This window comes from Cyprinodon tularosa, unplaced genomic scaffold, assembly GCF_016077235.1.
Source record: "Cyprinodon tularosa strain WSP-4 unplaced genomic scaffold, ASM1607723v1 ctg272, whole genome shotgun sequence".
NCBI classification, from domain to species: Eukaryota; Metazoa; Chordata; class Actinopteri; order Cyprinodontiformes; family Cyprinodontidae; genus Cyprinodon; species Cyprinodon tularosa.
This window is the reverse complement of record NW_024038977.1, coordinates 2436541-2463837: the sequence shown is the minus strand read 5'-3', so window position 1 is coordinate 2463837 and position 27297 is coordinate 2436541. Positions and strand designations below refer to the sequence as shown.

The window sequence follows — 27297 nt, the reverse complement described above, 5'->3', positions numbered from 1 at the left end:
TTTACATGTACCTGTTTTTTCTCATAGGCATTATTATGAAGAATAAAGTTATCTAGACAAACGTTAAATCTGATAAACTGCTCTCTAAAGAGCACACACCTGCATGGATTACTAAGAAAGTGAGATTGAAATTAACAATGTGGATTAGACATTTATCTCACAAAAGCTTTTGACCGCTTTTAAGGGGCTGTGGAGAAAAGTTCAAAGCATGGAGCAGAAGACAAGACTCAAAATATCATCATGGCTATGAAGGAGCGTATGAAGATCAGGGAGAAGAACCGACCTGAGGTGTTTGAGGTGATTCAGGAGATGTTTGAGGTCTCTAAAGAAGAATTTACCTCCCATTTGAAGACAGCCAAACAGGCTGTGCTGGATGGAACGTCCAAGTGGTCTGCCAAAATCACCATAACAGGTTGGCCTGCTTTATTAATGAACTAAATCTCACTATTCAGACTATTAGTCAATGTTTTGTGCTTAGCCATGCCTTTGTATGTATTTTCCCTAATGATGCTGTACGTGACCCATTGAACATAAGCTTTTAATTACTTCTTTCAATCATGAAAAATGCCAGCAGGGACCTGAAATGACAAACATTTTTTATAATGATTGATAAATTTTACATTAATTAAGCAGTTTTTTTTATAGGAGTGGGACTTTATGAAATTTTGATATAGCTGTGTTAACAGATATAAGATAAGCAGTTGGATGGTTTAATTACAGGAAAGGCTGAAATAAACAGACGCATCAAACGACAAGCATTGTGTTTGTTTAGGCATGCATGTTGGAGAGAGACGTGTTATATTTATGTCAATTGTTATAATTCCTGCCCATTACATTGAATTGAGGTAAGTATGGGTGTTTGTGGCAAGTCAGCACAGGCACAACTCCCAATTAACAGAAACCTAAAACCCATTATTTTTATTATTAGGTGTAAATAAATGTTTTTAATCAAGTTCAGGAAAAAAACAGGTCTCTGATTTTTTCTGAATAAATAGATAAATATAAATTAGCACTACATGTAAGAACCTATTACAGTAAACATACCCCTATTACCTTAAACAACATTATTTTTTATGGATTCAGTCCATCTTCTTTTTAATGATCAAGTTAAAATTAAGAATTGTTACTATTTTTACTATTTGTAATGTTGCCTTAAGATAATTCCTGTTTTTTTTTATCTTAATGTTAGTCTTGAGCGTACTTTAATACATTACCCTTTGAAATATTTAGTAAGTGTTGCACCACATAAGAACCTGAAGCTGGCTTATTGACTTGTTAGGCATGTTTGTGGTGCATATGTGGATTGAAGTGTGAATCTTAAATCTATTGCAGAAATTAAATATATAGGTCACACATGAAAAGGGGGGTATTCTCCAATTAGATTTGGGTTTAGTTTCCTATTTTAATGGCAAAAGTTGTGGAAATAAGTAGGGTAATTTATACTTTATTTGGTATCTCTTCCTGAAGGTAAAGGCCTATTCAGCACTGGCTTTGTGAATTTCAGTCTGTGTCCAATAACAGATTAGAAAAAGATTACCCACTGTGAAGAAGTGGTGTTGAATAATATGGTGTAAATGGATCAAAGAAAGTTGATGTGAATTCAATGGCAGTTTTTGATGTTCTTATATCTAAATGAAATATTCAGCATTTGACTAAATCAATAAGCCAGCAGTTTGTTTGATAACTGCAGGCTTAGCAGTTGTCTGCCTTCTTGGTATGTCGAGCCTTCTTTGACATTTACAAATTTGTGTTTTGTAGATGTTAAGCAAAATGCTGTATAAATTGACCTGTTGATTTACTTTTTCAGTCTTTAACCAAATAGAATATCATATTGTTTATCTAGTGTTTAATGGAATTGTCACAGTTAAAAGTATAAATATATTTATAAATCAAATAAAAAAGTATTTTGCTTATTTTTTTAGTTTTTTTTTTAAATTATCATATTAGGCTATTTACAGATAACCTTATTATCTAACTATAACAGTTAGAAATACATTTATAGGAAAAATAAAATTACAAACAGGTTTAGCAATGAATTTCATATTTGACCTTTTTATTTAAATAAATGACTCCTTCATACCTAAAATTACTGGTTGTTCAGTTCAATTTTAATTATGTTTTTTTAAACAGCTCTGATTCACAACACATATCATCTCAAGGCATTTTACAGAGATAGTTCAACCAGATCATACAGCCAGATTGGTAAAAAAAAAAAAATTTAATTTAAAACAAGCTGATTGCATCGATCATTGACCTGTAGGGTACGGTCCTCCTGGATGAGCATATGGTAACAGCAGATATTCGGTACATACAGTATTTGCTTGCATTTTGTTGTCGACCAAAATCCCTGACACAAAGCATGCATGAAGGGACAGTGGAAAGGAAAACTTTTTAACAGAAAGAAACCTCCAGCAGAACCAGGCTCAGTAAGAGCGGCCATCTGCTGAGGCCGACTGGGGTTCAAGGAGACAGAAGCAGACATAAAGGAGGAGCATAGAAGCACCAATCAATGTATATGTTCTATGTTGAAAAGATTATGGTAAATTAGCTCCACAGCTGGCTCTGTCTAAGAAAAAAAAAACAGTAAAGCTGATGATCTCTGAGCCAATTTTCTTTTCAAAGGGATGAGGGAGAGCACATATAGTTAGTCACTGTAAAGGCTTAGTCATATCTATGTGTAGGAGAGAAACAGAACTAAACACTATGAAAAAACAGGCTATCATCTCTAAACAAAAATGTTGATGGCAGCAGCACAGCTGATATTTCTCTCCAGGATGGAGTCACAGCCAAACAGGAACAGATCATTTTAAAGTAAAATGAGGAGAAAAAGCAAAGGGAGCATAAAGTTAGGGGTCTAACAGACAAATACTGCAGAATGGGACAATAGAAGCTAATAGAATGCAGCAGCCTATCACAGCATAACTATAGACATAGCTTCGGATTGCCTTAGTCACTCTAACTATAAGCTTTATCAAAATGGAAAGTTTTTTTGGTGGGAAGGATTGATTTTTTGAGATTGCTGGAAATCCAACCTTTTTCTTTTTAGTATCCTACACTTTGTTTTTACAGGATTCACTTTTTTACCCATTTTGAGGAGTTTAATTTGAAACTTGGAAGCAAGCAGGTCGCAGACCCCCCAACCACTATATCTTTCCCCCAACTTCTGTCAGCTTTGTGCTGAATGATATATATGTACCCTGAATAATTTAGACTAACTTATGCATATTTAATGCTGCAGTGTCCTTTTTCCCTTTTATGTTGCTAGTGAAATACTACAGTCTTTCCCTTACTTTGCCTACTATTCTGAATCACCGCTCTTTGTTTAAAACGAAGAACCAAGTCAGCACTTACACATTATAGCAGTGGGATTGGACATAAGGCTGCAACCTACCTTAACCCAATGTTTAAGTTAAAGAAAGAGTGAACTATGAATTAAAGTTTAACAAAATAACAAGGGCTGCTTGTTTTTTATTTATGCATTTATCTAGCAAGATGACCAAGGCACAGGTTTGTTTTTCAATCATTGTTTTTCTCTACACTACTGCTGTCCAAAAATGCCTAGATTTTAAATATTATTCTATCGCTTATTAGAATCCTATTAAAATTTTATCTGCTACCAATCTCTTCATCGACATATTTCATAATAATGAATAAAAAAGTAAATGAAAATGATTTAATCTATAAAATAACTTATCAATACTTAAGTAATAAAATAATTAGTGGCTGAGTTATACTTAGTAGATCAGACAAATGCTATGTTAAAGTTCTTAGCATATATAATAGTCGTATTTACATATATTCTTTACTGTATTTAATAAATAAACATGTCAGAATAGCTGGAAATCATTGTGGTTGTTACATAAGCAACCTAAATGTGCAATTCTTGCCCTTCTGCTTTCTGGTAGACTGATTACTGTATGTGGGTCATACAGACATGGATTGTAGGTCAGTAAGACACAGCTGGCATATTAAAAAACTTACAATTATGTGGCTTGATTTGAAACAATGCATTCATTGTCCAAACCCATCTCAGTAAATTAGTTTATTCACTGACTCATTTCAGTAATGCAAGTAAAAATGAAAAACTGATATGAATTCACATCATGCAGATATATATTTCAATGTGTTCATTTCTAATTTTGGTTGTATGACATACAGGTAATTACTAAACACAACTGAAATATAATAACAACGATATATTAAAAAGCACTTATGCATTGGTACAAGAACTCTGCATTTCATCACATATCTTTTGCATCAACTCACCATTCCATGATGGAGAACAGCCTTTGGTTCTGTTCTGCTGTGATGGAAACATTGATTGTCTCTGGCATTTAGGAAAAACCAGTTGTTCTGGTTCAACCAGTGTCCTTTTATTTTTGACTCTTTTAACTACTCATCCAATCTCTATATCTAAAAATATTATCTTACTTCGTATAGATTTGCTGATTGCTGTATTGAAAAGATTTCTTCCTGTCTTTTGTTCAGTAATGTGTGCACAGGGATTACAGGCCAAGGACAAAACTGGATCCAGTGACCCATATGTCACAGTCCAGGTGGGGAAGACCAAACGCAGGACCAAAACCATCTTTGGCAATCTTAACCCTGTTTGGGATGAAAAGTTCCACTTGTGAGTGCTTTCTATATGTTTATGTGTATATATACTGTATATGGCATGCCATTTTGGAAATTGTATTGGAATGAAGCTTTGAATTTATTGAACGAAAGTTGGCCTGAAAGAATTCTGGGTAATGTAGTTTCAAATTAGATAGATAACTGAAAACTTAAACCCATTAGGCCAACTCACACATTCTGGCTTGTTAAAAGCTGTCATACCAGTCTCAAAAGTTTGAATTAATTCAGTTGTTTTCATTTAAAATTAAAAAAATTATTGATTAACGTAATCAATGAATAAATAAAACCCCTGCTAAATAACATCCATGCAACAGCCCCTTTTTTCCCCTCACTGTAGATTTAGATGATCTCATTTGGCCATTTAAGGTGGTCGTTTAAGTGAGTGGAGTTGGTGAAGTCTCTGTATTTCTGCCTGTGGGAATGAACCAGACCAGGAAAAGTGAAAAGAGATGCGGGGAACGGGATGGGGAGAGCAAAGAGGCTCAGACAAAAGTGGTCATAGCTATATATGGAGGAGAGTACAGACTCTGGGAATTTACATATCTGGAGTAAAACAGATAAGATGTGTGCACAAAAAAAAAAAAAAAAAACTTTCCACAAAACACAAATTTATGGCAACAATATACTATTTTGTGGCTTGGAAATTTTTATTTGTGTGCAGTAAATATTAAATTGTGCGCATAAAATATATTTGATGTTGGCACAAAATCCTGATCCATTTCCATGGCGTACTTCGTACATGTGGCCACACAACATTGGTATAATGTATGAGCAGTGGGAGGCTTAATGAGGCACTTGTTTTGCTTTGGCCTGATATAACTGCCTGGCTGATGAACATTTTTTATACATTAAATTTCCTCACTTTCAATCACAATAGGAGAAGTTTTATGTTCTTGAGATATTTGGGGGTCCAGTCTAATCTTCTTTTTCAAATTTCCGACTTAAAAAAGTGGATTTAACCTCTGCACTCATGCAGTCCATATTTTGCGCAGTGCAGCACTGATCACATTTTATTTCAAGCCAAGAGCTTTTATGGCTTCTCCTTTTCTCTTGGTCGATCATAATCAATACTTTATAACGTATAGGCTTCATCCTTTAGGCCTATTACTAATGGGTTAAAGATGGAGCAGTATGTTATCCATATAAACCTATGGAAACAATAAAAACAAAGCATTTAGTCACACGGAACAACTGTAAAGTCAGCCTTCCGCATGTGTAAATATGCACTCCATTACGCAACCGAGTAAAAGATTGAAAAATAAACGCTAGTCAGGGCAGAGGCTGAGATCACAGATCTAAGGTTGAGAATAATGATCACAAAAGTTACAAATTATAGCATTAAAATAGTAATAGAAATAATGGATGCAAATCAGTAGGCTGATCATGTGTAATACAGCATAACAAGCCCCGTTTGCCAAATGCACAGCTGCAGTTGGAAATAAACTGACCACTTGAGACTTGATAAGACTCAGCTCTACAGGAAATGATCTAGAAGCCACTTTGCCTCCAAATCATTTTATATATATTTTCATATATATTCTCCATCTCCTCTGCCTGTATCTTTAGTGACCATGATGGGCCAGTCGGCAGGTGTTTGTGATATAAATTGTGAGCGAGGAGCTTTAGACTAAACCCATAAATGTTTTTCAAGAAACTAAAAATGCTCCTATTGTGATAGAAAGCAACTTTAATGCATAACAAACGGGCATGCGCCTGGCAGTTATTGTCGGGCAAAGCCAAATAACTGCCCTGTTAAGTTCCCCACCTCTCAGCTGAATCTGGTGCCGCTGCACATCATATATGTTGTGGCCATAAATAGGTAGGTAGACATAGATCAGTGCTTGCAGACATGAAATAGGTTTTTTTGGGCACAATTTAATATTTCCCGCCCACAAATTATTGTTTCAAATAGTATTTTGGTGTCCCAGAAATTAGTATTTTAAGGTAATTAGTAATCCAGAAAATGTGATAGAATACACATTGGCTGATTTTGAATACATAAGACTGGTAAGGACTCTTTAGCGAAAGTGTGCCTCAGTGTTTGCCATTATAAATGCTGAATTAATAGTGTTTGCAATAAGAAGGGAGTTAGGTAAAGGTTTCTGTATGCTTCTTATCATAGTTCCTTTAGGATGGAGGGATTTCAAGGTCCCTCACTGGTGCTAAGGAGCTAAAAAGAATCCCTTGTGTGAAATAACACATTTGCACAGCACACCTTGCGGAAATTAACAAAAAAGCATTATTGCTTCCCATTTACCATTTGTGACAAGCAAATGTGTCTACCTTCATGTTTTAATTTTTGCAATGGAGAGCTCAATCTGTTTTCTACATCTGAGCAACTTTTGTTTTTTTATAGTTAATATTTGTTTGACTAGCACTCATGTTTTTTCAGAACATGGTGAGTTCTGGATAGTTAAGGCTTGCCAAAATTGGCATAGCAGTCTGGACTTCCTTTCCTACACTTGATGGATTTCTTACTCCACAAAAGGTGAAGGATCAGGATCCAGGAGCAATAATTTGATGTATTCTGTCTCAGCTGTTATGAGAGAATCAATGGAGTCAAGCAAGTTAGCAATACTAGTGGAGGTGTGAAAAGATAAAGAAAAAGTCCAGGAACAAGTAAGAAAAAAGAAAAAAAAATACTGGATGCCAAGAAAGATAAAACAGGAGTAACACTCAGAATACAATATAAATGTTGGTTTTCACAGTGGTTGGTGCTAAAGCTGTGGAAGCCTTCAAATCTTAGCAATCTGATGGATGCTGATTGAATACACAGCCTTACTAATGCTGATACTAATGATAGCAGTGCTATTCCTAGGCTCGTGTTGGTGACTGAGAGTTTATACAGAATGTAATGTGAAAAATATTTGACATTGCTCTTGTTTCCTTTCTGGGAGCAGCTGGTAGATGATGATGACGATTAAACGTTTATTAGTGCCTATGGCACCAAGTGCAAAAATTGTTTTAGGCAAAAAAGGATGAAGTAAGCTCTATCACCTATAATGCTTGATTTAATTAATAATGCTTTATAATGCTTAATAATGCTATTTTCACATTAAAAAATAATTATATGTTTGTAGTCAGAGATGATAAATAGGCCTCTTTAATGCAACCTGAGATTCCTTAATACCTCATCAGAACCGCAGACTGACTGTCTCCTTACCACGTTGCATTGATGCAGTAGTCCTAACCAATTATTAAGGGCATTTACTAAACTGTACATGGACATACAATGCATCTCAGAAGGCTAATATTTCCATATCCATGAAGCGTTTTTTTTATTCCTCTTGAATTTTTGTCAGATTTTCTCTAGCTGTATATCAACTATAGGCCAAATACCTTTACATTATGGAGAAAGATGTTTTTTTAGGCTCTGAATTAAATCTACAGCACATTTTTTTATTTTTTAATAATGCCATTTTATTTGATATGTGTTTAGTTAACACAGTTCATTAATTATTCTCACATTCCTTTTCATTTTGCTCTGTAGTTCTCAACATGGCAACCTACTGTATTAGAGTACGGGTGCTGTTAAATGGGTTGCTTAGTTTTCTCTCTTATCTAAAAGAAGTGGGTTTTAAATTAATATCTTGCAAACAAGTTTCTAGGAAACAACTTTGAAAATTTTTTTGATCTCCAAAGCAGAGGCGTTCGATTCCCTTTCAAGGGGTTGCTATGGTGATCTCAATAGATGTTGCTTTTGTTGACTAAAATGCAACAAGAAATGTATAGACAAAGACAAACAAGATTTTTTTTTTTATGAAATGCCTTATCAGGCTTTGCGTGTAAAGTAATTTACCTTCAACTCCATTTGCTATCTAAATCTCCAGCATAGCACTGATTAGTTATTCCCTTCAGGTTAGTTCAAATGCAGTAATTAAAAAAACAAATTAACAAATAAAACAAATGCATGATTTTACTGGTCTAGATGGGTGCAAGAATAGTGAAGCTTCGTCTTGAACGTAATTATTTTTGCAGATCTTCCTGTTTTTTTTTTTTAACATATCCAGCAATGGACTCTTCCCGTAGCCTGTCATACTGAGTTTTTGTCTACAGAAGATGGTCAGTTTTGCATTCCTTTTTTGGTTGTATACTACAGAGATTTTCTGAATGTTTGCAGGCAAGGCCCAATGCCTGTAAAGAGACTCCTGTGGTGGCTGTAATAAAACTCTTTCCTTTTACTACAGGGATGTAGATTAATAGAGCAATACATTACTGTGTGCTTAGCAGAGACTCCTGCCACAGTGCTGCAGCAGCCTCCTCTTTTCCTACAATGAGATTACTCAAAATAAACACTGCAGATATTGTGCATGTCAAACACCACATGCCAATGGTAGAAAATGTAATATGTTGGTTTCAGTTCTTAAGTACGTAAGCTTAAACCCTTCTGAGTCTGCTTTAGACAATTCGGTTCTCCTAAGATGTTCTTAGTTGGTGTCAGAAGGGCAGTATAGTCAGACTTGTGTAACGGAATTGAACATTATATTCATACCCCTAGAACATTTTGACATTTAGTCACAATCTTTAAACTTTGGTTTATTTAATTTGATCTTATTATTATAGACTACCACAAAGTAGTGCATAATTATAAAGAAGAACCACGTTTTCAACAAATAAAAAACTGACTGAGCTACAGAGAAGCACTACTTGGTTCTTTAGGAAGAACTGTTATAATTATTATTGAGATAACTCCACAAGTCATATAGAAAACACGGCAAACAGGTAAAAGATACTCCAGTCATGTGGGACTAAAACTTTAATGAGACAATAACTTTATTTAACCCGTATGCAAGATGTTGTGTTGCAAAAATCTAACACTGCAAATATCCCTGAACAAACTATGGACAGGTTGAAATATAGTGGTGGCAGTATGATCCTGGGGATGTTCTGATTTACCAGGAGGGTTTTTGGTTGTAACCAGTGTTGTTTTTGTCAACGATGACGTAACAAAATTACTTGACGCTCCTTTTTTTTCATGACGATTACAGGAACTGACGAGCTAAACAAGGATCTTTGTTGTCGAAAACTTGAGTTATTAGTGTGTGTTTTTGTCAACAACTAAACAAAAATAAGCGGGTGGTCGGTCAGACATTTGAACTGCTTTATTGTACTGTAATCTGCCAAGCAGTCACAGGCCTGCTGCTGCGTCCTGTTTGATCATGCAGTCCTCCTGCCGTGCAGCGGTGCTCATTCTACATGAGCACAGATGGGTGATGGCAGCAGCAGCGGCGTGAAAATAATCCAGAATAGTTCATGTGTCAGACAGAACACTGGTACTGCGCACTGAACTCTGACAAACTAAACTTCTATTTGTGCTTGTGCAGAAATGGGCACTTAGCTTTGCTTCACTCTATTCTCCACACTGATGGTTTCGCTCTCAGCAGTATGGCTCTTTAATCGCTACTTAATAAACCCTGTGGCTGATCATCCTGTGCCAAGCATAAAAAACCCTCTCTAACTATCAATATTTTATTTCCTCCAGCTCATGAGGTGATGCTAAACATTCTTTAATTTCTACCAAAAAGAGTCCCTAAATTATATACATACTATATTTGCATACTGTTTAGTTTTTTTTCTTGTTTCTATCTATTTAGATTTGATGTGAATGTTTCCTTGTATTATTATTAAAACATTTCCTCTGTTTCCTTTCGATATTTCAACATTTTAGTTAGCATATTCATTCAAATTAGGTCTAGATTGCCATGGCATTACAAGTCAATTATAGAGGGTCTCTCTTTATTTTTTTTTCAATCAAAACCCTGTGTATTTAAATCTATTTTGACCCCTGAGGAGCAGTAACCAAGGGGTAAATTCTCAGAAATAAAGCCAAAATTGCCAAATTAGAAAGAAGAATGTTTTTGTTCTTTGCTTGTTTGGATCAATGAAGATTTTATTGATCTGTGTGTAATGCATAATTCATAGTAGATCAGGAAGTGTTTGCTTTGGGATGGAAACCTTATGTGTCTAAAACCATTCCTTTATTGGACATTTTGCTAGCTTGTCTGCCTGCTATATTAACCAATATAGCAGAACTAGATCTGCTATTTTTACTACTTTAGTGACACACTTTTTCAAAAAGTAGGGAATTAATGCATAAAAAGTTTATTTGAATTCTAAATCAAAGTTTTTTGCCCAACAGCAATGAAGAACTGCATGGCAGTATTCTATACCCAGCAATTGTAGTATCTAGGCTACAGCTGTTAGTCTAGTAAAGAATCTGTTTTTTATCCAAAATTATAAAGGTTAACTTTTCTTTGTAACATAAGACTAAAACATTTTTAAGTTTTGGTTGACTAAAAATGACTAAAATCACACATATAATGACTAAAACTAATAATAGTTTTCGTCCTGAGGACTAAAACTAAGACTAAATCTAAGATGGCTGTCAAAAACAACACTGGTTGTAACATAAGAAAATGTGATAATGTTCAAGGGGTATGAATATGTTTTAAGGACTTTCCTGTCTAAATAGTTTTCTAAATAAAGCTGACCAATAAAGGGTGCTTTTAAAGTTATTGTTTTTTTTTATGCTTCTCAAAAAGCTGTCAGTTTGTGCCCAGACCTGACCTTGTGATTTAGTTGAGAAGGCCTCTCTCTCCTCTGCTTATTACACCATGATAAACTGTGACTCTTGGTGCTGCTGAGTTTATATTGCTGTGTTTGTGGCTGAGATGACCAGGGAAATTGTGTTTCATCTTACAGCGAATGCCACAATGCCACTGACCGAATAAAGGTGCGTGTTTGGGATGAAGATGATGACATCAAATCACGGGTGAAACAACATTTCAAGCGTGAGTCAGACGATTTCCTGGGGCAGACCATCATCGAGGTTCGCACACTCAGCGGCGAGATGGATGTTTGGTACAATCTGGGTATGTTACATTTTTTAACTCTGAACTACTGATAAATACATGTGTGATTTATAAAAAAAAAAAAAAATCACAGTACATTGTATATACAGATGTATCTATCCTGTACCTAAAAATACCAACTCAGTGGTAATAACTCATTTCAGCACCAGATTTGTTTTATTTAAGTTAAAATACTTAATGATATAAATTTTAAATCAGGGCTTTTAAAAATAGGAGTCTAAATTGTTTTTTCTACCAATACAGAAAACCTTATAAATCAATTAAAACATCGTCCATATTTTAAAACCTAAAAGTGATTGTTTCATTGATAAATAGGAACTTACATAATTTTTTTTTTGTAAGGAAAGGCTAATTGTAAGTTTAGAAAATAAACATGGAAATAGAATACATAAAAAATATATTATACTTTTCACCCAATATCTCTCTGATTAACTGCTTAGACCTACATAAATTAATACTTTTTACTTCCTTCACATTTTTTTTAACATTGAAGAAAATATTAATATTATCAAAATGCTAAAAATAATGTCAGTTGTTAAGGTAGAAAGTGAAAACAGTTTATGACTTTACAAGCTGATCTCTTATAGGCCTTTACTTTTCTTGAATTTTGACGATTTTAGTCTGTAACAAACCAAAAATAAAGTTTCTATGAAAACTTGTAATATCCAGAAAAAATTTGATATATAAAACTATATTAAGATTTTTAAAATATTTTTAATGGTTTTTTTAATCCATAAGGCAAGGGTCACTACAAATGAAGCTAGCTGTTTGCGGTTGCCTAGCAGGAGGGCGAGTTGAGTGGATGGAAATAAATGTAGATAACTTCAGCCTTGAGGGTATTGTAAAAAAGGGGAAATTTAAAGGCTTCGTCTGCATATGGAATCCAATCTCTCAGATACCTCCAGTACATGGGCTTCAACTTTAACAACCTTATTGTTTAGCCACTCCTGAACTAGAGACCATCAAAAGAGTTTCTAATGGGCTGAGAAAGAGAGGATGTACAGTTACTGTTCCATAGTGACCAGGAATTGCATTTTATTTAAAAAAGTTGAGCAATACTCCATACTGTCTTCCAGTTAAAAGTTACCGTAGATAACAAGCATAGATCCATTTTCTTCCGATCCAATCCGAGACCGATACATTGAGTCAGCGTATGGTTTATCCAATGTTACTAATCAAACTAAAGTTTAATAATTTAACTGTACAACTTTCCATGTGAGTAAAGGCATTCTGTTTGACTAAAACCCCTTAAAAAAAGCTAACAATTTAAAAAATATAGACTATCACCAGCTGCTCTGTGGCGCTTTGCAATAATATGATCAGTTTTGGAATCATAACATGAAAGTCACTAGATCGCTGTAACTTTATTGCTCTGTATGAAATCAATTAAAATGGATATGGATGGATCAGAATACAGGATCTGCATCATTCATGCGATATCTGATCCAGCTATAATCTCCATATTGCGCTGTATATTTGTAGTAATTCATCCAAACAGATCAAGAAATAAATTTACAAGGTGTACAGTACCTACAGATCTTTTTCAGTACAACATTTCTGAATAAAATTCCTGTTAATTGTTGCTTATGAACATTTTGTGATTTATTGTATTTTTGTTGCATCATCCTTCAGCAAAAGGAACTTATACTGGGCAATTGATCTATATAAGTGCCTTTAACTTTTGGAATGAATTGAAATAAATACATTTTCCAGTGATATCCTAACATTTTGTGATGCACCATTATCCCGCTTAGCTATTCGAGCATCAGTGGTTGCTTTTCCTCTTTTGCACACAGTATTGCATGAGGTCAAGCTGTATCATAATGAATTCTTCTACTTCCATTACAGTACTATGACTGGGGGCTGTCTCTCTTTGTTTGCCTCTTCAGTTGAAAGGAGGCAATTTGTGGTTATAGTGACCCCTGAACCAACACTGCTGCTGTGCTCCTTTTTAAATGTTCACAATGAATGTTTAAACAGGACATTGCTGTCATGGGTGCCCACCCCTCCACCTGCCCTCCTCTCTAAGCCTCTTCAGCTCCTCTTCATTTTGGAGCTTTTGCATTTGTAGTGCTATTCTCACTCACTTTTCAAAACTATTATTTTCATTTTCCTGTCTCTTGACTAACTATTTTAGAGTATATGTCACCATTTAATGAGGAAAGGGTCTAAGGGGCATATCAAGCCCGCACAGTTGTGATAATGTAAGCTGTGGGATCTGTGTGTATTTACTTCTTCATTTGTGGATTTGTTTGTGTCGTTATATTTGCCATGCTTCCCAAAACACTAAGTGTCTGTAGATTAAAGCTGCAAAGCTGTGAGCAGAGATGTTTTAGCTTATGATGCCATCATCCCATTTAATGATTTTAGATCATGACATTGGGAGACTTGAATTTTAATCTTGCTGATATTTGCAAGGAGACATTTCTGCTAAGCAGTTGCCATCGTTTCTCTAACTAGGGACACTGTTTCTGTCGTTTTTCCAAGCAGCAAAATTGCGATTTATTTCTGAAAAATGGTAGAATGGTGTCTCCTGGGTAATGGCAGCAAATTATTTTTGTGCCTTCATTGTTTTGTACCTACAGTAATGTTTTTTCCATTATGGTTCTTTACCATGCAGGATTTTTTTTTTTTTTTTTTTTTTTTACCTGACCAATTGGGAAATCTTACCCACAGGGAAGAGATTAAATAAAACATTTTGACAGCTAATGGTGATGATAATTCCTGTCGGCTGCTCTCTTATGCAAAGGTTGCCACAGCAATTCATTACAAATCGCTAACAGAGTTTTTACACATTGTGCCCTTCCTGATGATTCAAACCCAGGTCTCCTATATAACAAATAACCTTTTACCATCAGGGACTTCAAGGGTGGCTCATAATGAAACATAATTGTCTACATCCTGTGCTTTTGTGGTGTAAGAAAACCTACATACAGCATGTCTATCATAAAATCATAATATCATAAATTTTGATTCAATTGGATTAATCCATTAGAGTTAACAACTCCAAACAGAGTTTAGAGCCAACAGGGAGATAATTATACTTAATTTATAGGAAACAATATACAATTCATTTCAGTTATATATATATCTAAGAAACTTTTGTTTTTATGACCATGTTTTGCACAGTTTTTCCCAACCAAAGTGAACTGATATGCTTAAGTAAAGGTACATATTTGCATAATGTTTTTGCACAATAAGAAAGGGGAGTAGGGTGAGAAATGTAGTAATGGATTGGCACTAAATGAAGACAAAATTTAGCAAAGACTTTACTTGAAATAGACCAGTGTTAAATCTTCATATGTGGTCTTAAAGCACCACTGGCATCATCAAAAGGCCTCGGCAGATATGGAACTTCTAGAGGAAACAAGCTTATTTTGCCAACAGCATTCTGACAACATTGTAAAACCTTGTGCTGAAAAGTGTGTTCAGTGTTGATTACTTAATCAGCACTAATTACAATTGACCATTCTGACTGTTTTAATGCAAATCTGTTTTTCTTATCTACTTTGTTTCCTGTTTTTCTTTTATTTAAAATTATTTCCTTACACCTATGTGGTGCTGTATGTTGGTTTAGTTCCTACCTAAGTACTTTTGGTTGTTTCATGCCTGGTGATTTTGGGTATCAGTCATTCCTTTTACTACAAGAATTTTAACACTTAGCATGCCATCAATTTGTATTTTTGCCATGGAATGTTTTGTACAACTAATGCCTCGAGTGGTTTTCTAAATTCTACACTTGTTGTTTTGTTTCAGTAAATCTGTCTGTTCCTGATCTGTCATAAGAAAGCCAATTAGAATTATTTTTGGTTTGATCAGGGGTCATATATTTTGAGAAAACTGGGTAATTGGAGATCAGTCAAAATAAATAAAACGCGTGTTATACAAAGGTTTGAGATAATAACACAATTATTTAAAACGTACAAGTTTTTTTAATTCTTTAGAAAAATTTGAAATACCCCTTGTATAAAATGCAGTGGTATGAAAAGGAAGCAGGAAAGCAAAGTGCAGAGGGACAAAAGGAGTGAATGAGTATGTGCAATGCAGGGGTGTCAAAGTGGTTCCAGAAAGGGCCGTGTGGCTGCAGGTTTTCTTTCTAACCAAGCAATAGCACACCAGTCATCTCATCAAGTCATCTCATCAAGTCATCGAGTTCAGATTGGACTCACTTGATAAGATGACTGGAGTCTGGTGTGCTATTGCTTGGTTAGAAAGAAAACCTGCAGCCACACGGCCCTTTCTGGAACAACTTTCACACCCCTGGTGTAAGGACTTGACGTGCAGCTGTCCTGGTTATATTTTGTCGTATTATGTATTGTAGTATCAAATCCTAAGATTAAATTGATGTAACTTTGAATTAAAAAACAGGGCATTTGGGTGATTTAAAACAGAAGCCTTACATTAACAAGATCCTGTTTGTGATTTTGTTTACCTTGAATGACATCAGGTAACTTTCTTCATCTCTCTCTTCTGCAACAGATAAGAGAACTGACAAATCTGCAGTATCTGGTGCCATCAGACTCAAGATCAGCGTGGAGATGAAAGGGGAGGAGAATGTTGCGCCTCCTCATGGCCAGTACACTTGTTTACATGAGGTAATTAAGCGATTCTGAGGTGACATTGTCCCTGTTGAATTCAGCTCTTTCTCTGATCAATCATTATTAGGCAATGATAAACAAAAATATCATGGCATGATCACACTTTTAAACCCAATTTTTCTTTTTCTTTATTCTTCTATGACTCTACAGAACCTGTTCCACTATCTGACTGAAGTGAAAAACAGCGGCGTAGTGAAGATACCTCAGGTGAAAGGGGACGACGCCTGGAAGGTCTACTTTGATGATGTGTCTCAGGAGATAGTGGATGAATTTGCCATGAGATACGGGGTGGAGTCCATCTATCAGGCTATGACGTTAGTACCTCCCTGATCTATGGCCTTTTAACTCATCAATCTGTCATTGTCTCATTGGGCAGAGTGGAGAGGAGAATTGGATGTTAGAAGGAGGGCTGAAGGAACAGAGGAGTTGTAAAGATGTCTCCTCAGCAGAATTGGAGCTGCAAAGACAATTGAGAACCTGAGTCCGTTTGATTGATTAGTTGTTAGTTAGTGGGGAATACCTTCCAACCATCGTTGGTCGCATTGATCACAGGCACCCATTAACATCCTTGTTTCCCCCTCTGGCTGTTTCTCTGATCAAGTGTTACCTTGACCTCCCATAAATGTCGATTTTTTTTTTTCCTATCTGAAACAAAAAGAGACATGAAAAATCTCTACTTTAAAGAAAGAGGTAGTTCGAAAATAATGATTCTGTACCTTGCTGTAATGGGTGAGGTTACAAATGCCATCATATATATATATAGGTATATTTAAAAATAAATCTCTCCAAGCTCGGGTCCTTTAAGCCTGGAAGCTTGAGGGTTCTGCGCAGTATCTTCTGGACCGAGATGTCTGATGTATTTCCAGGGATCCGCTGTAACCTCTCCTCAAGTTTGGGGGTCACTGCCTCGAGTGCCCCAATGACCACGGGCACCACTGATACCTTGACTATCCAGGTTTTCTCCAGCTCTTCTCTGAGCCCCTGTTACTTACCTAGATTTTCATTATCTTTTTTCCTGATGTTGCAGTCACTTGGTATTGCTATCTCAACCACAACATCTTACCTCTGCTTTTTGTCCACCACTACAATGTCCGGTTGGTTTGCCATTACCATTCGGTCCCTCTGTATCTGGAGATCCAACAGGATCTTGGCTTGATCGTTCTCTATCTTCTTTGGAGATGTCTCCCACTTTGACTTTGGGGTTTTTAAAGTTTCAGGTTCCACTTTTTTTTTCTGCTATTCTGTTTTCTTATTCATTGGTTTCTTTTCCATTTTGTGCTATATTTATGTAGTTTTGTATTGAGTCACACTCTGTTGCCACTTTGTTCCCATTTCCTCCCCCATTAGATTCCTTCTAGTTAGTTCCACTCACACCTGCTCCATATCAGCTCATTGGCCCATTCTTTGTTCTGTTCCCTATATATACACCACCTCTGCAGTTCCTCATTGCTGGCTTCTTGTTGTTTTGTTACTCTGTTGCTGATTTGCTCCTCGTGTGTGTTTTCCCCTGGTTTTTGGTTTCTAGTATTCTGCTCTTGGATTTTGTTTCTTTTGACCTTTATTTTGTTAAACCTGCAAGTACTCATCTCTGCCTCCCTCATCTCTGCATTTGGGTCCTCAACCAACCTTCACCCTTACGTTGACAAATTTATAATGAGGTTTCACAAAACTGGCCTGTTGTTTCCCAAATTTGGTCTATATAATATTAATCCCTTAACTTTGTTCATTTAAAAGAAGTACAATCAGACCAAAGGTCAGTAATAGCCTGTTAGCATTTGAAGCATTCGGTCATGGAATGGAGCTTTATGGCATCCATTCTGTTGTACCACTGTTGCACATTCCTCTAATCAGAGTAAAATACAAATAGAGGAAAGATGTGAGAAAAATATAAACTTAAAGGATACCTTAATTCATTTAAATTATAATTCTGAATGTTGATATTCTTTATGTGATTTATAGTGTTTTTTTTATTGATTTTGCCCTTAGTCTTAAAACTGTTGACAATACAGAAAAGAAGCATTTTTATTTTAAGAACGTTGTTACAAATGGATTTTATTTATTTCAAAATTAAGCATTTTAATACAAACTATTGTTCCAAACAGTTACATTTAAGGCTTTTTGTCATGAGTCGGTGTTTGTATGGAGGACCCAAACGCAGGGACCAGTAGGCAGAGGTGAATTAAAGTGGTTTTATTAAAGTTCACAGATCCAGGAGCAGGAATCAGAGTCCAAAAGTAAACAGCAAACGAACCTGAACCAAGGAGACATCAGTGGTAAATCCAAACTAGGAGCCAGGGAGAGATGAGGTACACAGACAGAAGTTAGACAGGATGTTTGACGAGGATCCAGCAAACAGGAACTGAACAGGGAGGGCTTTTAAAGGGGACAGAGACAGAGAGAGAGCTGACGAGGAAATTGGCAGCAGGTGCTTGGCAGGACAGAGAAACAGAGGAAGGGAGGACACAAGAGGGCAGCAGAGGACAACAAATGGATAACAGCGGAAAACAGGAACAATCAGACCAGGACCATGACAGTACCCCCCACCTAAGGGCGGATCCCAGACGCCCTAAAATGTCCAGAAACTAAAAACAACCCACCCAGGGTGGGCGGAGGGGGAACCAGACACAAAAACAGAACAGAGTCTGAAAAATCAAAACAACCCACCCAGGGTGGGCGAGGGCAACAAAAAGTCTCTGGAGGCCGGCCGTGGGGCCAGAGCTGAGAGAGACGCTCTGGAGGCCGGCGTCTCCAATGTAGCAGAAACCTAGGAGGAGGACGCCGCCTCCGCAGGATGCGCCGAGGAGGACACCGCTTCAGCAGGATGCGCCGAGGAGGACGCCGCCTCCGCTTCAGCAGGATGCGCCGAGGAGGACGCCGCCTCCGCTTCTGTTGATCTGCAACAGGCTCAGAGGGAGCCGTCGACTGCGGCTCTTGAACAGCCTCAGAAGGGGCCGCCCACTGCGGCTCAGGAACAGGATCAGACTGGGCCGCCCACTGCGGCTCAGGAACAGGATCAGACTGGGCCGCCCACTGCGGCTCAGGAACAGGATCAGACTGGGCCGCCCACTGCGGCTCAGGAACAGGATCAGACTGGGCCGCCCACTGCGGCTCAGGAACAGGTTCAGACTGGGCCGCCCACTGCGGCTCAGGAACAGGTTCAGACAAGGCCAGGGCCGCCCTCTGCGGCTCAGGAACAGGATCAGACGAGGCCGCCCACTGCGGCTCAGGAACAGGTTCAGACAAGGCCAGGGCCGCCCTCTGCGGCTCAGGAACAGGATCAGACGAGGCCGCCCACTGCGGCTCAGGAACAGGATCAGATTGGGCCGCCCACTGCGGCTCAGGAACAGGATCAGACTGGGCCGCCCACTGCGGCTCAGGAACAGGATCAGACTGGGCCGCCCACTGCGGCTCAGGAACAGGATCAGACTGGGCCGCCCACTGCGGCTCAGGATCAAGTTCAGACAAGGCCAGGGCCGCCCTCTGCGGCTCAGGAACAGGATCAGACGAGGCCGCCCACTGCGGCTCAGGAACAGGTTCAGACGAGGCTGGGGCCGCCCACTGCGGCTCAGGAACAGGTTCAGACGAGGCTGGGGCCGCCCACTGCGGCTCAGGAACAGGTTCAGACGAGGCTGGGGCCGCCCACTGCTGCACAGGAACCACCATGGAGGGGGCCTTGAAGGCTTGGGGCGCCCGCTGAAGTGCCTTGGAGGCCTGGAGCGCTCGCTTAGGGGCCTTGGAGGCTTGAAGCGCCCGCAGAGGGGCCTTGGAGGCCTGGAGCCCCCGTTGAGGGGCTCTTGGAGCTGATGGCGGTGGCAGGAACAAAAAAAAATCTTCTCTCTCCCCATAAAAAAAGCTCCAAAGGTCAGATTCCTGTATATGGGGAGGTCTGAGGAGTTCACATGCCTGGTTCTCTGCTGGGTCCATGTTGTGGCTGGATCCTTCTGTCATGAGTCGGTGTTTGTATGGAGGACCCAAACGCAGGGACCAGTAGGCAGAGGTGAATTAAAGTGGTTTTATTAAAGTTCACAGATCCAGGAGCAGGAATCAGAGTCCAAAAGTAAACAGCAAACGAACCTGAACCAAGGAGACATCAGTGGTAAATCCAAACTAGGAGCCAGGGAGAGATGAGGTACACAGACAGAAGTTAGACAGGATGTTTGACGAGGATCCAGCAAACAGGAACTGAACAGGGAGGGCTTTTAAAGGGGACAGAGACAGAGAGAGAGCTGACGAGGAAATTGGCAGCAGGTGCTTGGCAGGACAGAGAAACAGAGGAAGGGAGGACACAAGAGGGCAGCAGAGGACAACAAATGGATAACAGCGGAAAACAGGAACAATCAGACCAGGACCATGACAGTACCCCCCACCTAAGGGCGGATCCCAGACGCCCTAAAATGTCCAGAAACTAAAAACAACCCACCCAGGGTGGGCGGAGGGGGAACCAGACACAAAAACAGAACAGAGTCTGAAAAATCAAAACAACCCACCCAGGGTGGGCGAGGGCAACAAAAAGTCTCTGGAGGCCGGCCGTGGGGCCAGAGCTGAGAGAGACGCTCTGGAGGCCGGCGTCTCCAATGTAGCAGAAACCTAGGAGGAGGACGCCGCCTCCGCAGGATGCGCCGAGGAGGACACCGCTTCAGCAGGATGCGCCGAGGAGGACGCCGCCTCCGCTTCAGCAGGATGCGCCGAGGAGGACGCCGCCTCCGCTTCTGTTGATCTGCAACAGGCTCAGAGGGAGCCGTCGACTGCGGCTCTTGAACAGCCTCAGAAGGGGCCGCCCACTGCGGCTCAGGAACAGGATCAGACTGGGCCGCCCACTGCGGCTCAGGAACAGGATCAGACTGGGCCGCCCACTGCGGCTCAGGAACAGGATCAGACTGGGCCGCCCACTGCGGCTCAGGAACAGGATCAGACTGGGCCGCCCACTGCGGCTCAGGAACAGGTTCAGACTGGGCCGCCCACTGCGGCTCAGGAACAGGTTCAGACAAGGCCAGGGCCGCCCTCTGCGGCTCAGGAACAGGATCAGACGAGGCCGCCCACTGCGGCTCAGGAACAGGTTCAGACAAGGCCAGGGCCGCCCTCTGCGGCTCAGGAACAGGATCAGACGAGGCCGCCCACTGCGGCTCAGGAACAGGATCAGATTGGGCCGCCCACTGCGGCTCAGGAACAGGATCAGACTGGGCCGCCCACTGCGGCTCAGGAACAGGATCAGACTGGGCCGCCCACTGCGGCTCAGGAACAGGATCAGACTGGGCCGCCCACTGCGGCTCAGGATCAAGTTCAGACAAGGCCAGGGCCGCCCTCTGCGGCTCAGGAACAGGATCAGACGAGGCCGCCCACTGCGGCTCAGGAACAGGTTCAGACGAGGCTGGGGCCGCCCACTGCGGCTCAGGAACAGGTTCAGACGAGGCTGGGGCCGCCCACTGCGGCTCAGGAACAGGTTCAGACGAGGCCGCCCACTGCGGCTCAGGAACAGGTTCAGACAAGGCCAGGGCCGCCCACTGCTGCACAGGAACCACCATGGAGGGGGCCTTGAAGGCTTGGGGCGCCCGCTGAAGTGCCTTGGAGGCCTGGAGCGCTCGCTTAGGGGCCTTGGAGGCTTGAAGCGCCCGCAGAGGGGCCTTGGAGGCCTGGAGCCCCCGTTGAGGGGCTCTTGGAGCTGATGGCGGTGGCAGGAACAAAAAAAATCTTCTCTCTCCCCATAAAAAAAGCTCCAAAGGTCAGATTCCTGTATATGGGGAGGTCTGAGGAGTTCACATGCCTGGTTCTCTGCTGGGTCCATGTTGTGGCTGGATCCTTCTGTCATGAGTCGGTGTTTGTATGGAGGACCCAAACGCAGGGACCAGTAGGCAGAGGTGAATTAAAGTGGTTTTATTAAAGTTCACAGATCCAGGAGCAGGAATCAGAGTCCAAAAGTAAACAGCAAACGAACCTGAACCAAGGAGACATCAGTGGTAAATCCAAACTAGGAGCCAGGGAGAGATGAGGTACACAGACAGAAGTTAGACAGGATGTTTGACGAGGATCCAGCAAACAGGAACTGAACAGGGAGGGCTTTTAAAGGGGACAGAGACAGAGAGAGAGCTGACGAGGAAATTGGCAGCAGGTGCTTGGCAGGACAGAGAAACAGAGGAAGGGAGGACACAAGAGGGCAGCAGAGGACAACAAATGGATAACAGCGGAAAACAGGAACAATCAGACCAGGACCATGACACTTTTAATCTACTGTATATATTCAATCTTAAATTTTCTTAAATATGAATTAAGTATTTTTTAGGTAAACTATGTCTAAAGTACTTTTTCTGACAGTCTACCAAATTAACACATGTAGTACAGTAAACAGACTTTTACTAAGGACTTAATTTTAATGCAATTAAATGATGCCACCTTTATTCAATTTCTGAAACAATTCAGCTTGTTTTAGATTATTTTTCACTAGCTCAAAGTTAAGGAACTAAGTCTATTAAATGTCTTAACTTTTATGTATGCGTGCTTTTAAGTATACATGCATAATTCAACCTGGAGAGACTCACACAAAGAAAAGAAGTGATTAGAAAGATTTTATTGACATGAATAAAATAGGGCGCTCGGACCCTGGCAGAAGACATGATGGTGTAAAATGACAGGAGCTTGGAGGAATAACTGAGGAAGGGGATTAGAGTTGACTTCCCCCGGGGCCCGGACACTGGTGGTTGAATAAGCAAGAGGTTGAGAGCGTCTAAGAATAGTCTTAAGAGTGAGGGTGGAAATGGGTCAAAGCTCAGCTGATATGCTGAATGGGGAAGCTGGGACTGTCCTAATGAAGACCATCTTGAGAAACCATTGGCTTTCGGAGAAGGGGCTGTCCGTTGCCTATTGGCTGAAACTGGATGGAGCTATGTCAGCAGGTGTTCCAGGTGAAGCTGATAAAGAGTCTTTTGCGTTGATTTTTGGATTAGGCTTCAATACAGTCCATCTAAATATACAAGCCTCCTCAATTTGCTTACATGTGGATGCATGGTGAGCTTGAATGTTATTACCTATCTGTTCATAGAAGCACCACTATTAATCAACCTATTAAGCTTTCTTGTAAAACGTACCTGCTATTGGCTCTTCTTTTAGCTCATACTATTAAAGGTGCTTTAAATAACCTTTAATCCCTTGTAATAAAGCAAAATCTCTCATTAAGTAACTACCCTAGGAGGTGAGCTAATTTTCTGTAACATTAGTGGTAATAAAGTTGTTTTCAATGTAATAGAAACTTGTACGTCAAATAGAAAGAAAAAAAAAACAGATGCAGATTCTGGTTAATAAAATAATTACTAAACAAGCTCTGTTTTACTGAGCTGGAATACCTGTTAACGATTGCCACAAGTTGACAGACTCCATATAGCAGAGCAGTCAATAAAAAAATGCAACAAAATATTTTCTGAAATCCAGTCCAGTCTGAAGTTCAGTAAACATTCAAGTAAATTAATAAAACAAAAACTTAACAGCCTACTATTCTTCTCCCAATCTTTTCTGTAGAGTGAGAACAGATTAAATAATTTTTCCTCATGTAAATGTAGGAACAGAATATGCTGTTTCTGGAGCATTTGCGTATATAGAGGTTAAAGCGAATATGAGCATTTAACCTTAAACTACTTCTTCAAAAACACTCCTGTAGTTTTTAAGCAGAAGAGTACATCATCTGTTTCCCTATTTCAATACCATTCAACGGTGTGCAGTTTCACAAGTAGTTGTTTCGGTGTGACGTTCAGTGTGTTGCACCGTGTGAGGGATTGTTTGCTTCTTTAAGTCTAGAGAAGTGAAGCGGTGAAAGGGCTTATTACCGGCTTTATTAGGTGAAGTCAATGCTCCGGGCCTGAACCTTGTTTAGACTCAGTGGTTCTCAGCAAAGCATTTATTATGCTTCATCAAGAATGAATGAAAGGCCTTACCTTTACATTTTTCTTTCATCAAAAAGCCTTGACTCCCACTGTCTCCTGACATGACGGCAGCATAAATCACTGCAGCTGTGAGAATTTTCTTCCCCCCCTCACAACCCACCCACAGCGATTGGCATTGTGCACTCCTTCATTTTCCTATTTCTCTCATTTCCCTCTATTAGTGTTCCTCACCAGCTGCCCTCACCTCCCACCCAACTCCTAACCCTTACTTCTCATTTGCCAATATCTTTTTCTCATTTCTCTCTGCTGTCAGAAATCATAATATCCCACATGAACACATTCCCAGTGCTTCTCATTCACTGCTGAAAAATGGAGCTTGGAAGCCACTGAGTTACACAATACATCCCCTCTCGAAAATTGGCTCAAGAGATCCAGCTCTAAAAGCATCATGGGAATTCGGCGGATGCCATCATCACTCTCCTTGCATTGCTCTCTAAGCTCGCCTAACTCCAAGTGCTGCTGGGTAATTTGGAGGCTGAAAGCAGAGTAATTAAATAGGCCTTCCAATGAGAACATATTTGTGTTTGTGTGTGTATTTGTGGGTGTGCACGGACTGCTCTCAGAAAGTGGAGGGAATCTGTAATCGTTACCCCACATAACTTTCTGCATTTGTAAAAGAATGACTCACAGTGCAAGATATTCTTAGTTTTGAAATAATTTTTTTTTCTGGTCCAGTACCCAGCTTTCCAGTACTGTTTTAAAACATTTATATGAAGACACACTGAAAGCTAGCACTGCATTATGCATTGAAGAGTTTAAATGCAAATGCTTTATATAAACTTTAGATATTTGCTCATCTTATGATGTGAGAGGTAAATGTAATTTTCCATAGGTATAAAAAATGAACCCCAACACAAACACACTGATCTTACTTTACTCATCATATTTTCTGCATTTAAGCATTCAAAGTTATGTTATACATCATATTTAGGTGTCTGCAGGGAATCATAACCAAGGTTCATGCTATCCAGCGCAATAAAGTAAACACTGATCATATTACCTATACAATTTTGATCTTTACCTGTAACTATCATATTATATGCCCTCTTACTGGGCAAACAGAAATTGATTAAAGGTATTTTGGAGGATTTTCTTAAATGTTTTAAAAGACAGATACCCTCAACTTAAAAGAAAATAATGCACTTGTGAGAGCATGCGCGAGCCTATTTCTCCGTGTGCGCTCTCTGTTTAAAAGTAGCTGTTCTCATAGCTCATACAAGCTTACTGTGTCCGAACATTCACCCTAACCCCTAAATCCCTCAATCACTATATAAGACTGACTTTATAGTGAACTTAGTTAACTGACCGTTCGGATAGATGATCACATGATCAGTTCCCCATTTTTCCACTGTGCTTTGCCCTGCGGCATCTTTGTTATTAGTCACCACTGTTGGGTAGCGGCAGCCTATGGCGACAGCGGGCCGCTGTGACACCAAGTACCATAATGCTTTGCAAGGAAAGCTTTCCCATCAAAGCATTCTGGGATATATCTGCCTCTTCTGAGGCCTTCTCTTATACTTCATAGAAACTTTTTCTCTTTTTCAAAGAACCATGGTGAGAGAGGTGAGCTTCAATGAGTGTCTGAAACCGTAGTTTACCACAGATATAAGCCTGAAAGTGCACATGCGACAGATAGGTAACGTGACAAGCAGCCTTATGTAAACATATTACCAGAATTATCGACAGTTAGGAGGACCACTTATTTAGATGATCCACCCAGAAATTAAAGATTGTCCTCTATACCTTTAAACATTAGTAAGGAGGGATTTCATATGGCCTTTAATGCGACAGGGTGGTATTTAAAATAGTCTGCACCCTTAAGTCATTCATAAAGCACAACCTACTGAAGCAAAAATGTTGATATTCAGAATGTGGCTGATTTGGCATTAATTGGTATCAACAGAAGTAGAGAAGACTTATATTTGGGTGCTTAGAGAATAACTTTTGTAAAATAAGGTATTTATACATATAACAAAACAAGAACATTTTTTAAAGACATTCCTGGATGAACTGTTAAAGTTATAAGTTAAGGATGGATAAAGCAGAGCAAAATTCAGCCTTCCTCCTACTTGGTATAGTGTATTTAATATACTTGCAAATCTCGCTCACTGTTCTCTAAAAAAACAACAACAAAGAACTAGTTAAATTGAAAACCTTTAAAGAAAAGACCCTCTCTGAGCAGCTCTTCCTCAATCACAACCACATTAACAATAACTACACTCATGTTAGCTTTCAAAAATCATTCTAGCATCGACATAATCAAATTAGACCTAAGTGGTCAACAGGGTGACACATATTTTTGCTTGTAAAAAATAATGGTGTCATGTGATACCTTCTCTCTTTTTTTTCTAGTTTCAATCACCTATTCTGATGAAACTCCAGTGATTTGCATCTAATTGGGAAACTGTCCATGTCTGTTCTTTTACAATAATCCACAGAAATACATGAAATACATATTTAAAATGTTGTGAAAGGGGCTTCTGTGTAAAAGAGGCAGTCGTTGATGTACCTGGAACCAACTTTTTTATTGACCAATACATCTTATTTATTGACGTTTGATCTAATGTGCGTTTCCTTTTTCATGGTATAATCTCAGTTTAGGTCACACTGGGGCATCGTCAATGAAAATTAGATCAGGTTTGGGGTGGCTATGAAGATACAGGATGTTGGGAACATGGACCAATAATAGTGTCCCACCTGGTCAGACATATTGTTGACATAATAAATGAAAAAAAGCAAAAGAGAGAAGTTTTTTTGCCAGACCGATACAGTTGACCAACACACTATACCCCATACCTTCCAGATACCTCAAATGTTAGCTGAGTTTTCAACCTTTTCATGCACCTTTTTCTGTTGCATACAGTAAGTGTTGTCAGTATTTTTTTTAGCTCTTAAAATAGCAGCCAGAATGACCTGCAATTGTTTATTTCATCGACATGCTGCTTCCTTTCACCAGTGAATAGTTTCTCCATTAACCTTGGATTATTTTGAAGAGCCGCAGATAATTATTTTTAGACCAATAAGTTAATACTGGCAGGTTAACAGTCTTGGCCAGTGATCAATCAAAAGTGGCAGTAAAAGCTCTTTCAGGTGCTCCAACTATCCAATTCTGTTGAATTCACTTGCCCAAAAAGAGCCTGTTCAGTTTGACAAATGAAATTTCAACTCTTAAGTTGTTGACTTACAGAGAAAACGTTAAATTCCTGGTCAGGAAGCTGCATTCCTCTTACACCTTGACATTGCATTTCAGCAGTTTACACATGA

The 27297-nt window shown here is 39.3% G+C and overlaps 1 protein-coding gene across 3 annotated transcripts in view; it reads left to right on the top strand.

Annotated features, from left to right (window-relative positions):
- The window catches only part of LOC119786455 (protein unc-13 homolog C), a 181604-nt gene that overhangs the window by 42797 nt on the left and 111510 nt on the right, over positions 1-27297 (top strand). For all 3 annotated transcript variants that reach the window (XM_038289813.1, XM_038289811.1, XM_038289814.1), the window contains 5 exons: positions 185-412; positions 4489-4630; positions 11338-11507; positions 15987-16102; positions 16256-16419. In XM_038289813.1, coding sequence (XP_038145741.1) covers positions 185-412; positions 4489-4630; positions 11338-11507; positions 15987-16102; positions 16256-16419 — 820 coding nt within the window. The remainder of the gene's footprint in view (positions 1-184; positions 413-4488; positions 4631-11337; positions 11508-15986; positions 16103-16255; positions 16420-27297) is intronic.